At 40.0% G+C, this 16,776-nt stretch overlaps 1 protein-coding gene across 3 annotated transcripts in view; it reads right to left on the reverse strand.

The window, feature by feature from the left end:
• CRPPA (CDP-L-ribitol pyrophosphorylase A) overlaps positions 1 to 16,776 on the reverse strand; it is a 373,738-nt gene that overhangs the window by 124,996 nt on the left and 231,966 nt on the right. For all 3 annotated transcript variants that reach the window (XM_068973240.1, XM_068973239.1, XM_068973238.1), the window contains one exon: positions 6,954 to 7,085. In XM_068973240.1, the coding sequence (XP_068829341.1) occupies positions 6,954 to 7,085 (132 nt within the window). The remainder of the gene's footprint in view (positions 1 to 6,953; positions 7,086 to 16,776) is intronic.

Below are 16,776 nucleotides of genomic sequence, written 5' to 3' on the forward strand. Positions count from 1 at the left end.
TGATAGCACACACCTATTTGTTCTCCAAGTGATCACACAGACTTAAAACATGAACACAGAGCAAACGGGGCACATCTGAGAGGGAAGGACTGGTATCCATTGTATCCTACCGATTAAGGTCCTTCACAAAGGCATCTGAGAGCATTTGAACCTGCTCACGTAGTTCTTAATGTTTCATTTGGAATTTCCTTAAAGTTATTACAAAGTGATTCATTGTCAAGAATGTTTCCTGGACGTCCTTTACAATAGACCCCAAACCTTCAAAACCCAGACAACAGAGAAAGAATAGGATTTCTTAACTCACCAAGTAGAGAGATCTGGCTTATGCCTCGGACACAAGATCAGTTTACACATCTTTATCTAATTTACCATTTTGCCAAACAACTTCATGTCACCATTTTACATCCTATTTTGGAGGTTTATAAAAAGCTCCTCATACGTCTTTTACAAATAATTTTTCTTTAAAAAAACAAAAAATTACAGAACTGCTTTGGTAACTTTCTTCCCTTTTTATGTGCCTCTCAGAGCTGTTGTTGTTCTTGTAAGAGAAGCTGTTGTTGTCGTTGTAGTTGTTGGAAGAGAAGAAACAGGTGTATACAGGAGCAGACAGAAGATACAACGAACATGAAAAATATTAATCACTCAGCCATGTCCAATTCTTTGCAAACCCATGGATCGTAGCTCTGCCCATGGAGTTCTCCAGGCAAGAATACTGCAGTGAGTTGCCATTTTCCTCTCCAGGGATCTTCCCGACCCAAGGATCAAACCTCTGTCTCCTGCATTGCTGGCAGACCGTTTACCATCTGAGCCACCAGGGAAGCCCAGAGGATAGAGGGGCTCTGCTAGTTTACCCCCCGACCTCTCCAAGACTCGTTTCCTATAGCTCTGTCTGATGTAGTCCCTTCCAACAGCCCCATCTTATGAAAATACTAAGCCAGATTAATTCTTGCCAAAGTCCAGTTTCCCACTGTATCAAATCCAGTGGAATGCCAGTTCAAAGGAGAAGGAGACAGAAGATAATGAATAGACTAACATGGCACACACTCCCTTTCTTGCTAACATGCTTTACATTTTCTTAACCTTTCTCTGATGGATGTTAATTCCTTCCCTGTTGTGGACTGAATCTTTGTGTCCCTCCCCCAGATTCGTATGTTGAAATCCTAACTCCTATATGACGCTTTAGGAAGTGAGATGCTGGATTAACTCATTAGAGTGAAGTCCTTGACAACAGAACAGGGCTTTTAGAGGCCTCACTCAAGTCCCTGCCATGTGAGCGACCAACAAGAAAATACCGCTTAGCCTCCAGGAAGGGAAGCCTCCTGAGAACTCAAACATGCTGGTGCCTTGATCTCAGACTTCCAGCCTCCCATCTATCGTATCTGCAGTAGCAGCAGAACAGACTAAGACATCACCTTTGTCATCTACTTCACTGAGGTATCTAACCAAAAAAAAAAAAAAAAGAGAGAGAGAGAAAGAGAGAGAGAGAAAGAGAGAGAGAACAGTTTCCACTCTAAACTAGAATAAAACATAGGAACAATACTGAGTAATTCTCAGTAAAATAAGGGAAATCATAGTATAGTGAAGCTTATAGTCCACAGGGAAAGGACAGAAAACCCAGGCCCAGTTCCCACACTGCTTGGTGTCAGACTGAGAGACGGTCAACATATAACCAGACACAGCCCACAAGCCTCTCGTGTGTCCACTTTCTCATCCAACAAAGGCTTTCACGCAGAAGTTCTGACTTCTGCATTTTACAAATGGAAATCCAAAGCCTAGGAAGCTTACCCATGTGTGCTAAGTCACTTCAGTCATGTCCAACTCTTTGCAACCCCATGCACTGGGGTTCCAATCCTCTGTCCATGGGATTCTGGACAGATACTGGAGTGAGTTGCCAGGCCCTCCTCCACTAGGAAGCTTATATCCTTTGTTTAAGGTCATATACCTAGTTTGTCAGTTAAAGGGGAAGATACTAGTTCAGTTTAAGAAATAACCAGTTACAATAGCTTGGAAGCATTTTAACCATGAACCTGTGTCATCTCTAAGGCCCTGAGCATGTAAGATGCACAGATTTAATACAAAACTTCTACAGATAATAATTTCATAGACTTTGCCAAATTCTTATCATAAAAGTTCATACGCAAAATAGTACTTAAAAATATATAACTGTAGTAGACACCATATGGAAAGCCTACTTAGAGACAAATACCAAGCTCCTGAATGTAAAGACAACTCATTAATGGTGCTCTGTTTGATTTCATTTCAATCTAAGACAAGACTCCATATGACATAGATGGGGCTAATATTGCCAAGTGGCTCAAGCAATGCCTGCCCTAACCATAACCCAGCTTTCATTTCTGTGTAATAGCAACTGCAGAGTAAAAAACCAAATTACATTGCCCCAGATTCTATGGTATCTAAATGCTACAGGTACTGTTATGCACATGAAGAGACTTAGAATGTGGAAGTGGCACTAGCAACAGGGAGACTATATCTAGGAAATCTTTTTCATTTCCTGGATCAGCTAGACTAGAATTTCTACCCATGGTTCATTCACATATCATGTACCCAGAATCAGTAATGGAAGGCATTTTTCTCAGCACAGTCCTACACTGTGGTTGAGCATGTCTGTCAACTGACCTGTTCCTGGATACACAGTTTCCAATTTTGGTTCTGTGACTCTTGAGAAATTCTATAAAACTACAAAATACCTTTTAAAAATGTGTCTTGTAAACAATCAATGAAACATTTTTTTTTGTTTACAACTAAGAATCTTTAACAATATAACCGCTCTATTATACTGAAAGTTTTTGAGTGTTTAGAACAGTAGTCATTAATGAACAAAGAGACCTGATTTCAGTTACCTGAGAAACCTTTTCAAATGGCCATTCTTCACGTACCAAACATAATCAACATTCTAGTCTACTACTGGCTAAACCTTACCTGCCACCTGAGAAATCTGTATGCAGGTCAAGAAGCAACAGTGAGAACCAGACATGGAACAACAGACCAATTCCAAGTCTGGAAAGGAGTACGTCAAGGCTGTATATTGTCACCCTACTTATATGCAGAGTACATCATGAGAGATGCTGGGCTGGAAGAAGCACAAGCTGGAATCAAGATTGCTGGGGGAAATATCAATAACCTCAGATATGCAGATGGCATCACCCTTATGGGAGAAAACAAAGAGGAACTGAAAAGCCTCTTGATGAAAGTGAAAGAGGACAGTGAAAAGGCTGGCTTAAAACTCAACATTCAAAAAACTAAGATCATGGCATCCGGTCCCATCATTTCATGGCAAATAGATGGGGAAACAATGGTAACAGTGATAGACTTTATTTTCTTGGGCTCCAAAATCACTGCGGACAGTGACTGCAGCCATGAAATTAAAAGACACTTGCTCCATAGGAGAAAAGCTTTGACAACCTGTATTTTAAAGCAGAGACATTACTTTACTGAGAAAGGTCCATATAGTCAAAGCTATGGTTTTTCCAGTAGTCATGTATGGATGTGAGAGTTGGACCATAAAGAAGGCAGAGTGCAGAAGAATTGATGCTTTCCAACTATGGTGTTGTAGAAGACTCTTGGAAGTCTCCTGGACTGCAAGGAGATCAAAGCAGTCAATCCTAAAGGAAACCAACCCTGAATATTCATTGGAAGGACTGATGCTAAAGCTGAAGCTCCAATACTCTGGCCACCTGGTGCAAAGAGCCGACTCATTGGAAAAGACTCTGATGCTGGGAAAGGTTGAAGACAGGAGAAGAAGGGGATAACAGGAATGAGATGGTTGGATGGCACCAATGGACATGAGCTTGGGCAAGCTCCAGGAGACGGTAGAGGACAGGTAACCCTGGCATGCTGCCATCCATGGGGTTGCAGGGAGTCACAGATGACTGAGTGACTGAACAGCAACAAACACAGAAAGCCCTATACATGTGTGTAAAAGAGCTCTGTACAGATACAGAGGTTTAAGAATGTCTTGTGTTTAAAAAGAAAGAAAAATCTATGTAATTCTATTTAAATATAAACACCTTGTACATCAACACTGTGAAGGTTTGGCCCAAAATCAAGACCATCTACATTACCAGAAACATCACATACAAAACAAGGGAGGTTTCCTTTAAGCAAGAAAGAAAATATATATAACACAGATAAAGAAAGTCAGTTCAATATTCTCTCTTCCAAGTAGGGGCTTATTAATAAACCAAAAACCTACCTAAAGAAGAAGCACTTGATGCTAATGTTATAAAAACAAGTTTAAGAAATATAGAAAGGTTTAACCGCTCAGAGACTTAAACGTATATGTGATAACTACCTACAAAACACCTAATGGCTTGCACAGAATCAGATTTAGGGAACAAAGTCCAGTGTATGAATACTATAAAAAGTTGTGTCTCACAGCACCATGGAAAGCACAAACCAACACTCTTCTCTGAACAGTGAATAAAAACTCCACCTTATACATCTTCATATCCTTGGTCTTTACAGTGTCAAGTAGGCATCTGATGTTAGAAGTTCTGCTTCAACTAAATGGGAAAATTAGTACAGAAATATAAAAAGAGTGTGAAGGAGTAGTGGTTTCTTTACTTATGGTGTATTTGTGAGCAGTGTTTCTCAAAGTCTCTTTTAGGGAACGTTAGTCCCATGATTTATCTACAGTTAAGTGTTACAGGAGAAAATGGAAAATGGCATAGCCCTTGTTGCTAGTTTGAAGTTATGAAATGATAATCAGTATACTAAAGGTTCATGGGAAGCCCTCATTAAAGGAGTCTATTCAACTCTACTACTGCCACTTCCCCAATTTTTTAAGCACAGCTCTTTTTCAAATGGCATATCTAACCAATATCCCAGGAGCTTTTGGAAACGCTCCTTAAGGTAGAATTATTCACTAGAAAATGTGTTGGGCAAGTAAGAGTCAATTCACATTTCTGTCTTTAAGGATAAAAGTAAATCCTACATTTTAAACATTCTCACATGCTTGAAACATCTTCATTATTATATTGTGAAGAAGAGACAAGCAATACTAAAGCAAGCTATCTTTGCATCCTAAAGTAACAAGAGATAGATCTTGAAGCCAGTGCAGGACCATCTTTTTCTAAGTTACTTTTGGTAACTTGGCAGACAGCTGGCTTAGGAAATCCAAGTTTGTTTGAAAGAGCAGTCAGATCTCAAGCAGAAGGCTACAAAGGCTCCTCGTTTTCAACAAGGCCATTTTCCCAATCAGGTACAGAGTCACAAAAATACGAACTGGACTCTAGCTCATAAACGTATAGAGCATGTCACATGTGGGAAAATGAGTTATTTTCATGTAAACACTCTACAAATGTTACCAGGTTTAGCACATAAAACAGAAGAAGACCGATTATACTTGAAATTCAGAATAACAAAGACATTTTTGTGCAAATATGTCCCATGTAATATTGGGGACATACTTATGCTAAAAAATAATTTTTGTCTGAAATTTAATGTTCTATTTCATCTGGCAACCAGGCCCTCCCCTGGAATGCCAGCTACAGACCCTTTGTGCTTAGTCTAAGTCATAGGACAGAGAGTTCCAGAACTGCGTGTGCTCTACCATTCCCTGCTTATCTCTGAGTCATCTCTATTTTATATCTGCAAAGCACAGTATTAGTCATAAGCTCCATGACACCCTCGCATGGCACAAGAGAAAGAACTGACTTATTCTCCCCACCATGACAATCCAGAGTATAACCAAAGACAACGCACTGAAGAGGAGACATTGCTGAAGGAAGACACAGACCCGAGTTCTTATTCTTACTCGGCCAGTTTTATAACCTTTTGCAAGTACATGTAGCTCTTCAAGCCTTGGTTGTGCTGACTTCAGGAACCCTAGAGGACTAACATTTTACAATTCCACGCTCCTAAGTGAACTAAACTTTGCCATGTCCTTGTGACCAACTGGAGGTCATGCCTGTCTAAGTTGAAAATAGAGGAAACCACCTCAGAATTAAAGAAAAACAAGGGATTGGCTAAAAGATGACCCTTACATTTAATTAAAATCCATTTGTTTCTAAAGAAATGTTACCTTCAGGCTAAAAAAAGGCACCTTAAATATTTCATAAACAATATATGTTAGTCAACCATATAACTTTAAATACCTCTCATCCCCTGGACAGTCAGTACCAAATCACTTTTATTCCAGACCATTAAAAAAAAAAAAAAGCAGTCAACTATTTTACTTCCCTGAGTTCTGTGTGGTACACCTCTAAGACACCATAAAGCATTCTGCTAGTTTCATAAAAGGTGTCTATGGACGACAAAGGGCAAATCCATTTTCTCTAACAGATTCTTGAAACAATTTTATTTAAATAGCATTTCTCCACACAAAGAATCTCTAACACTAATTCATTTTGCCTTCAGCTTAAGTAACTGTCTATTTAAAAACATTTACAATATGAGTTTTTCTTTAGTTAAGTACCATGCCCTCATACAATCTGAGTGCCAGCCACTGCTTTCAAGGGATTAAAATCTTGATTACCAACATCTTTAGCATAGCATGAAAGAAATAAATATATTAAATTATACAAATGGTTAAGAGTCATGACCTTACGCTTGCCAGCTAAACACAAAAGTCCAGTTAAATATAAAATTCGAATTTCAAACTCCAAAATTGGGATGTACTCAAAATTAATATTTATTTGAAACTCAAATAACCGGGGATTCTATTTTTTTGTTTCCATATCTGGCAATTTTATGTGGGCTACTCCATATGAGATATTTGCCAATTTTCATCTTTTTCCCCCAATCAAAACACTCATTTTGATTTTTAATTTTTCCTTAGAGTCAAGAGTTTCCACCTGCTTCAGAATATGAATAAATAATTTCTCAGCCCAAAATTTCATTAATATTTCTTTGCTTTTAACAAAATCAGGTTCCCACCAAAAAAAATACTGTTAGTCTACAGAACATACAATCTTACCAACATTTTTACCTACCTGTGGGAAATATATGAGAAGGCCAAATAATAAAATATTTCCTTTTTTCGCTTCCTTGGCAAACTCTCTAATCTGCATTACCTTTTCCATTTTCTGACCGAATGGTACTGATTCATAATCAAGAAAATGCACCTGAAAAATAATATAAAAGGTAACAATTAGAATACCATTCACTTTTCCTTGATTAACATGATATTAAAAAAGCTCAAAACACATACAGAGAGAACAAGATGGCAGAGGAAAAGGTGGACGTGGAGTACATCTCTCTCTACAGATACATCAGGGATACACCTTCAGACTCAGAACTGCATCAGCAGAACATCAGCTGAGAGCAGAGAGGAGGACAAAGAGGTGGAAAAGAAGAGATAGAGCCACGCGAAACTCGGCAGGACGAAGGAACTAGGGGGGAAAACAGGAGTGTTAGTAGGACTGGACCGGCCCTCACCAGGTGGGGGAACTGAGGCAGGTGTCCAGTCCCCACACTGGGGCAACTGTCTGAGTCAGAGGAGAAACATTTAAGGCTGGGAGTGAAGAAGCTGATCCATGGCAGCCTAAATGGTATGAGAAGCAGACAGTCCTTGCTGCAGCCATACATACCCTGGACAGGGACACAGGGCCCCTGGAAGGCGCAGCAGCGGGGAGCTGGAGTTTAGGGATTGTGCAGCAATCCCAGGGCAAGGACTGCTGTTGACTGTGGAGAGATGGGTCGAGGGGATGTGAAGGAAGAGACTGTGGTGGGAAATGCCTATGGAGGAAAGCTGGGCAGTCATGGAAGCAAGGCGATACTGCTGAGTCATGCAAAGCAGGTGGAGCCATCACCATAGCCTCTCTCTCCCCACACGCCAGCATCGGCAGCTGAACAATAGGCTGGCACATCAAACACCTGACGCATTGAACTACAAGGTAGGACCCCACCCAGGGTGCTTCTTTAAGTGACTGATGTGCTCATCTACAGACTAGGACCCCCCCCCCAGAGGGGCCCCCTCTATGTGCCTGACATGCCAAGAAGGAGCCCAGGCAAGGGGGCCCTCTAAGTGCCTGAACGGGCAGAGCTACAGAGAAAGACTGGCCAAAGAGGCCTTCTGATTGCCAGCTACCAGAGGCTCAAAAAAAGACTCTGGTAGGGAGTCTTCTGTGATGGAGGCAGCCTATGTCCCTCCACACTTTGTGCCGCCACGGTCCCTGCAAGCCAAGCAGCTGCGACACCTTCATGCTCAACTCTCAGTGGGGCAAAGGTGCCCCAGGCAAAAAAGAAAATCTTGCGTTTATGCACACAGGTCGCTTCAGTCGTGTCCAACTCTTTATGAACCTGTAGACTGTGGCCTGCCAGGCTTCTCTGTCAGGGGGGTTCTCCAGGAGAGAATACTGGAGCGTACTGGCCAATACTTGAGAGCTTGCCATACCGTTCTAGAGCACTATATTTCCTGCTGCCCTGGCCGCCAACTCCCCTGAGTACCTGGTGCTGCCAGAACCCCTGCGACCCAAGCAGCTGCACCCTCTCCACACCTGGCCCTCACTGGGGCAAACCCAAGCCCTCCAGGGCAGCCTCAGGAGCAAACCCCAGTGGACGCACATGCAGAGGTGAAAATAAAACCACAATTGAAACTCAGGGGCAGTGTGGCTAAGGAAGAATAACCAAAACCTTCCCACCAGCTATATGAGCTGCAGATTAAATCAACACAATCAACTAGGCAGATTCTGCATATGCGGAACATACAAAAGGACATTGAGAGCTCTCGCAAAAGAAAACGCACTAGTTCTGACAGCTGAGGACATTGGAGGTAAGAACACACAGGAGTAGGAACAGATGAGAATCTGAGATGGCCCCACATCAGGTCCAGAGATCGGTACCAGCTGGAGGGCATCCTAAGGAGGTGAGGTGGACTGTGACTCCCAGTGAGCGAAAGGACAGCAGAAACTCAAGAAAAACATTGATTATTCTTATGTTTTGATTTGTCCTGTAGATTCTTTCAGATTTTTCTTTTCTTTTTCTTTCCTTCCTCCCAGCCATCTGTTGTAGTTGTCGATTTTATTGGCACTATGAAATCTAATTAAGTTTTTGAGCTTTTTTTTTTTCCCCCTCAGGCACATTTTTTTATTGTTGTTATAAATCTCTGCCTCTACATTGGGCTTTTGCAATTCTGTGGAGTTTTCCTTTTTTTTTTTCATTTTTCTTTTTTAAATTTTAATTCTTAATTTTTTTAACCTATCATTATTTTTTCTACATTTATTCCTTTGTTTGCTTTTCTTACTGTTCTTTTCCCCTTGCAGTTAACCTTTAGTGTGTATAAATCTTTATCTACCTCTATTTAACTCTGCATATCTAGTCTTTCCTTCTTTTCTTTCCCTCCTTTCCTCTCAACATATTTGTTAGTTTTATTTTCATTGCTTTATTTCCCAGTTGGCAACTTGCTTTAGTTTTGTTTGCCAGTTTGTGCTTTAGTTAGTTGTGTTCTTAACTGGTAGACACAATTTTTGGTATCCTTTGTTTGCCAGGTTAATCTACTGTACTTTATTTTTGTTGGACTGTTTTGATTTTGCTTATGGGTGTATATGTAAATGCGTATATTCAGTTACTTTTCATTGTTGTTATAAATCTCTGCCACTGCGTTGGGCTTCTGCAAAGTTCTGTGGAGTTTTCTTTTTTCTATTTTCCTTTCTTTTTCCTTCCTGTGAAAAGACAACCCTCAGAATGGAAGAAATTAATGGCAAATAAAACAACTGACAAAGGATTAATTTCCAAAGTATACAAGCAGCTCATACAACTCAGAAAAACAACCCAATCAAAAAGTGGGGAAAAGACCTAAAAAGACATTTCTACAAAGAAGACATACAGATGGCTGACAAACACATGGAAAGTTGCCCAACATTGCTCATTATTAGAGAAATGCACATCAAAACCACAATGAGCTATCACCTCACACTGGTCAGAATGGCCATCATCAGCAAGTCTACAAACAATAAATGCTGGAGAGGGTGTGGAGAAAAGGAACACTCTTGCGCTGTTGGTGGGAATTTAAATTGATACAGCCACTATGGAAGGTGATATGGAGATTCCTTAAAAACCTAGGAATAAAACCACCATATGACCCAGCAATCCCACTCCCAGGCATATACCCTGAGGAAACCAAAACTGAAAAATACACATGTATCCCATTGTTCATTGCAGCACTGTTTACAATAGCTAGATGTCCATCGACAGATGAATGGATAAATAAGTTGTGGTACATATACACAATGGAATATTACTCAGCCATAAAAAGGAACACCTTTGAGTCAGTTCTAATGAGGTAGATGAGCCTAGAACTTATTATACAGAGTGAAGTAAGTCAGAAAGAGAAAGATAAATATCATTATAAAGCATATATACAGAATCTAGAAAAATTGTCCTGAAGAATTTACTTATAGGGCTGCAATGGAGAAATAGACATAGAGAATAGACTTATGGACGTGGGGAGAGGGGAGGAGAGGGTGAGATATATGGAGAGAGTAACATGGAAACTTACATTACCATATGTAAAATAGATAGCCAATGGGAATTTGCTATATGGCTCAGGAAACTCAAACAGAGGTTCTGTATCCACCTAGAGGGGTGGGATGGGGAGGGAGATAGGAGCGAAGTTCAAAAGGGAGGGAATATATACCTATGGCTGATTCATGTTGAGGTTTGACAGAAAACAATGAAATTCTGTAAAGCAATTATCCTTCAATTAAAAAAATTTAAAATAAATAAATTTATTTAAATAAATTTTTGAAAATACAATTAAAATATTGCAGTTATTTTTATCAATTTACATTAACTTCTAGTTAATTGTTTCCAGTGATAAATACTTAATAAAATGAATCATTCTTTATAAACACATAAGTAGTAAACACTCACTAACAAATACAAAATGCTATTTCCATTTGTGCCAGAGTCAATGCATAAAGACTATATGGTTACACCAAGTCATTCAACTTTCTTCATAATTTGTAATTTGAAACTAGACAAGACAAATAAATGAATTCATAAGAAATGACCAATATTTATAAAATTCAAGGGACTACTTATCCAAGTGTATAAAGGTTTTAGAAGAATCCTTTTCAAAGTAATAATTGGAATTTAACAAATAATCATCTACTTCTTAAAGTAAATCCAGACGAATTTTATATAGAATTCTTTTAGCTGTGTTAGTGTTTTTTCTTGAAATTGTTTAAGTAACTATTTTTTAAGCATTATTTTTCATTTAAACTTAAGGTCTCAGGTGATCTGTGCTCTTTTCATCAAAGTATTGAGGCGATACAGTACTATCTTTCATGGGACATAAAAACCAAAATCACAATAGCTTCAAACTAAGCTATTTAAAATACAAATGCACATATACAATGAGCATATAAGAAATATACATATTCCTTTGCAACATCAAATTTTTAAAACTCAAGAATTATTTGTTCAATTATGTGTTTATTAACTAGAAGCATTTTAAAATAGACTCCATCTTGCATACTAATACTAATCCCTTAAACCAATCATATACTAATCCCTTCCTCTCTGTTCACTCATATGGAAAAGTGCTCTTTGAAAAATCAGACAACAAAACACCTTATTATGTTTTTTCTATAAAACAAAGGAGTGAGTTTTTCACCCATTACATTTTGCTCTTCCAGGGAAAATTACTTTTATTCCATTTTAAAATTATGAGATAATGTGCAATGTATATTAATTTAATAGATAGTCAAAAACTTTCATGGAACTTTTCATTGCCGATTTATTATTGTTCTTTAGTCGCTAAGGCATGACTCTCTGGCGACCCTGTGGACTGCAGCCTGCCAGGCTTACCTGTCCATGGAGTTTCCCAGGCAAGAATACTGGAGCGGGTTGCCATTTCCTTCTCCAGAGGATCTTCCTGACTCAGGGATCAAACAAGCATCTCCTGCATTGACAAGCGTCACTCTTTACCACTAAGCCAACAGAGAAGCATTATGTATAGTCAGCTGAAAATGTTTAGCTGCTTCCTCTTGAAATCTAAGGTTACAATAAAGACTGTTTCCTTAAAAATGTTCGATTCATTAAGAAACTAAAAGAACAGACAAAGAATAAAAGCAAAATAAAATAAAATTTTAAATGTTTGGTACATTTACACAATGGAATATTGCTCCGCTATAAAAAGGAACAAAACTGAGTTAGTTGTAGTGAGGTAGATGATCCCAGAGTCTGTCATACAGAGTGAAGTAAGTCAGGAAGAGAAAAATAAATATTGTATAACGCATATATATATATATATATATATATATATGGAATTTAGAAAAATGATAAGATGAACCTAGCTGCATGGCACGAACAGAGACGCAGATGTAGAGAAGAGTCTTGTGGACACAGTGGGGTAAGGAGAGGGTGGGGTGAACTGAGACAGCAGCACTGACGTAGATACAGTACCATGTGTAACGCAGAGAGCTAGCAGGAAGCTGCTGTATGATGCAGGGATCCCAGCCAGGCACACTGTGACAACCTAGAGGTGTGGGATGGGGAGGTAGGAGGGAGGCTCAAGAGGGAGGGGACATATGTACATCTATAGCTGATTCACGTTGTTGTAGAGCAGAAACCCACACAACATTGTAAAGCAATTATCCTCCAATCAAAAATAAAATTTTTAAAAATGTTTGGAAGAAGAAAAGCATAGAGGAAAAGTTTCAAGTTTTTCTATCTGCTGAATAACCGAAGAAAAGACCGTGCAAACCTGAAATCCTGGGCTCACCTTCCCCTAAGCTCTGCTTCCTTTCAAACTTATGAAAGTAAAGCTTCAGGTGTTTGCCCAGGCAACATCACTTATGGGAACTCCTGACTAATGACCCACACACAGGCTGGAAGATTGTGAATGAACTAACAACACTAGATTCTGCTTCCGAGTAATTTGCAGCCAGGCATCCCCTAGCTAGGACCTGGAAGCTAATGACTATCAGCAACTGCAAAAGTTGTCAGTCCCTGTTTGTAGCTTTGTTGTTGTTGCCGTTGTTCAGCTGCCAAGTCATGTTCAACTCTTTGTGACCCCATGGACTGCAGCACACTAGGCCTCCCTGTCTGTCACCATCTCCTGGAGTTTTCCCAAGTTCACATCCATTGAATCGGTGATGCCATCCAACCATCTCATCTTCTGTCACCCCCTTCTTCTCCTGCCCTCAATCCTTCCCAACATCAGAGTATTTTCACATCAGGTGGCTAAAGTATTAGAGCTTCAGCATCAGTCCTTCCAATGAATGTTCAGGGCTGATTTCTTTTTGGACTGACTGGTTTGATCTTGCTGTCCAAGGGACTCTCAAGAGCTTAAGTCTTCTAAAAGGATGGCTCCCATACCACCTCTGGAATCACCTTCCCTCACTCTGGAGAAGCCAAGGCAGAGGGAGAAGTGGGTAAAGGAAAGCTGCCCCTAAACTAACAAGAGATGATGAGCTCAGGAGCTAAAGCAGAGGCCACGCCCACCTCTGTCCTGTCTTTTGCCCTGCCCTGCAGTCTCTCACAAAGTTGGTAAAACTAGAGCTATATAGTTTGACTAGAGCTATAAAAGATGCTTACTCCTTGGAAGGAAAGTTATGACCAACCTAGATAATATATTCAAAAGCAGAGACATTACTTTGCCAACTAAGGTCCGTCTAGTTAAGGCTATGATTTTTCCTGTGGTCATGTATGGATGTGAGAATTGGACTGTGAAGAAGGCTGAGCGCCAAAGAATTGATGCTTTTGAACTGTGGTGTTGGAGAAGACTCTTGAGAGTCCCTTGGACTGCAAGGAGATCCAACCAGTCCATTCTGAAGGAGATCAGCCCTGGGATTTCTTTGGAAGGAATGATGCTAAAGCTGAAACTCCAGTACTTTGGCCACCTCATGAGAGGAGTTGACTCATTGGAAAAGACTGTGATGCTGGGAGGGACTGGGGGCAGGAGGAGAAGGGGACGACCGAGGATGAGATGGCTGGATGGCATCACTGACTCGATGGACGTGAATCTGAGTGAACTCCGGGAGTTGGTGATGGTCAGGGAGGCCTGGCGTGCTGCGATTCATGGGGTCACAAAGAGTCGGACACGACTGAGCAACTGAACTGAACTGATAAGGTTTCTAGTCTTATGACTTTTATGTATCTAGCTAAGCCTAAAATTGCTGTGTGCTTGCTACAAAAAGCAGACTAATTCCCTCAGATTGAGGCAGTTTTGGAAACTGCAGTCATGGTATAGATCTGAAGCCAGGAGGGTAAGAGTCTCTCCGGAGCCCATAAGGCCAGATCACTATACAGCCCCCTACCAGCTGGACTAGCAAACAACACTGCTTTTGAAAGTTAAAAGCCTCACAGGACTATTTAACTTTTCAAGTGTGCAATTATCTGCACTAGTCAGATACCATGAAATGACAGAGGCCACCAAGCCCAACACACTTCAGGTGAATGAAATGCCCTAGAATTTTGCAGTACACAACCTGGGCAACCCTACTGCCAGCCTAGATTGACAGCCACACAGACACACATTTCTTGTGTAATACAAGTCTTCTGACAAATTTTGCATTCAGAAAAATCTCACACTAATGTAAGAAAACTGGGTGGGAGAGAGAGAGTTTGTGTAAAAATAGCACAAGGAGCAGAAAAGACAAGAGCATTATAATTGGTAATTATAGCTTGCATAGAAACATAAAATGCATAGAAATGAAAGAGTGGAAATGCTGGCAACACATTAATTAGAGAAGGAATGATGACTATGATACAGCTGGGACTGGACGTCTGCACCAGGAAACTGTCATTAGAGTTAGCCGAGGAGGAAACGCATGCTGCCAGGACCTGGGGAACGTCGATAGGAAATTAGAGCTGGGAGCAAGTGCTCATTTTTAATTTTCCTAAAACAGTGTCCTAAAAGACAGTCTAAAATTAAGTTATAAAATCCCAGTTAATTATATTAATTATAAAAGTAAATGATAGGACTTCCCTGGTAGTCCAGTGGTTAAGACTCTGCCCACCAGTGCAAGGGACACAGGTTTGATCTCTGCTCCAGGAAGATTCGACATGCTGCAGAACAGCCCAGCCAGTGTGCCATAATTACTGAGCCCGAGCTCCAGGGACCGCAAGCCTCAGCTGCTGAGCCCACGTGCCGCAACTACTGAAGTTCTCGTGCCCTAGAGCTTGTGCTCAGCAACGAGGGAGGCCACTGCAATGTGAAGCCCACACACTGCACATGCAGAGCAGCCCCACTCCCCTCAACGAGAGAAAGCTGGAACAGCAACAAAGACCCAGCATGGCCAAAACTAAGTCAATAATAAATAATTTTTTTTAAAAAAAGGAAATTATAACTCCAACAATGAAAAAGATATAAAAACTAAAACTCTAGACAAGAATATATTATATTGGAACGAGAACATTCAATAAATAAAGTGTGCTAAGTCTGGTTTTTTTTTTTTTATTTTTTGGAGGACAGAAAGTAGAGATCTTACATTTGGTTAACTTAGAGCTAACTATGTACACTAAGAAGTAATGCTATTTAATTAAAGCTATATACAATTATATCTTATAGTTTCCCAACCTGCAGAGTGACTAAAGAATTATCTGTATCAATGCAGCAAAGCATAGGAGCAAAGTCAAGTAGCAAACAAAATGACTGGCCAACATCAATGGCCAAAAAAACAACCTTGTAGAAAGAATCCCAAATATAAAAATAATAAAAGATAAATGTAATACTTTTAACTATTTCTTTTTTATAAATATAAATTTATTTATTTTAATTGGAGGTTACTTACTTTACAATATTGTATTGGTTTTGCCATACATCAACATGAATCCACCACAGGTATAAACATGTTCCCCATACTGAACCCCCCTCCCTCCTCTCTCCCCATACCATCCCTCCCCATACCATCCCTCTGGGTCATCTCAGTGCACCAGCCCCAAGCATCCAGTATCATGCATTGAACCTGGACTGGCAATTCATTTCATATATGATATTATACATGTTTCAATGCCATTCTCCCAAATCATCCCACCCTCTCCCTCTCCCACAGAATCCAAAAGACTATTCTATACTTCTGTGTCTCTTTTGTTGTCTCGCATACAGGGTTATCATTACCATCTTTCTAAATTCCATATATATGCGTTAGTATACTGTATTGGTGTTTTTCTTTCTGGCTTACTTCACTCTGTATAATCGGCTCCAGTTTCATCCACCTCATTAGAACTGATTCAAATGTATTCTTTTTAATGGCTGAGTAATACTCCATTGTGTCTATGTACCACAGCTTTTTTATCCATTCATCTGCTGATGGACATCTAGGTCGCTTCCATGTCCTGGCTATTACAAACAGTGCTGCGACGAATATTGGGGTACACATGTCTCTTTCAATTCTGGTTTCCTCGGTGTGTATGCCAAGCAATGGGATTGCTGGGTCATAATGCAGTTCTATTTCCAGTTTTTTAAGGAATCTCCACACTGTTCTCCAAAGTGGCTGTACTAGTTTGCATTCCCACCAACAGTGTAAAAGGGTTCCCTTTTTCCCACACCCTCTCCAGCATTTATTGCTTGTAGACTTTTGGATCGCAGCCATTCTGACTGGCATGAAATGGTACCTCATTGTGGTTTTGATTTGCATTTCTCTGATACTGAGTGATGTTGAGCATCTTTTCATGTGTTTGTTAGCCATCTGTATGTCTTCTTTGGAGAAATGTCTATTTAGTTCTTTGGCCCATTTTTTGATTGGGTCATTTATTTTTCTGGAATTGAGCTGCAGGAGTTGCTTTTATATTTTTGAGATTAGTTGTTTGTCAGTTGCTTCATTTGCTATTATTTTCTCCCATTCAGAAGGCTGTCTTTTCACCTTG

Source organism: Capricornis sumatraensis, chromosome 5, assembly GCF_032405125.1.
Source record: "Capricornis sumatraensis isolate serow.1 chromosome 5, serow.2, whole genome shotgun sequence".
NCBI lineage: Eukaryota > Metazoa > Chordata > Mammalia > Artiodactyla > Bovidae > Capricornis > Capricornis sumatraensis.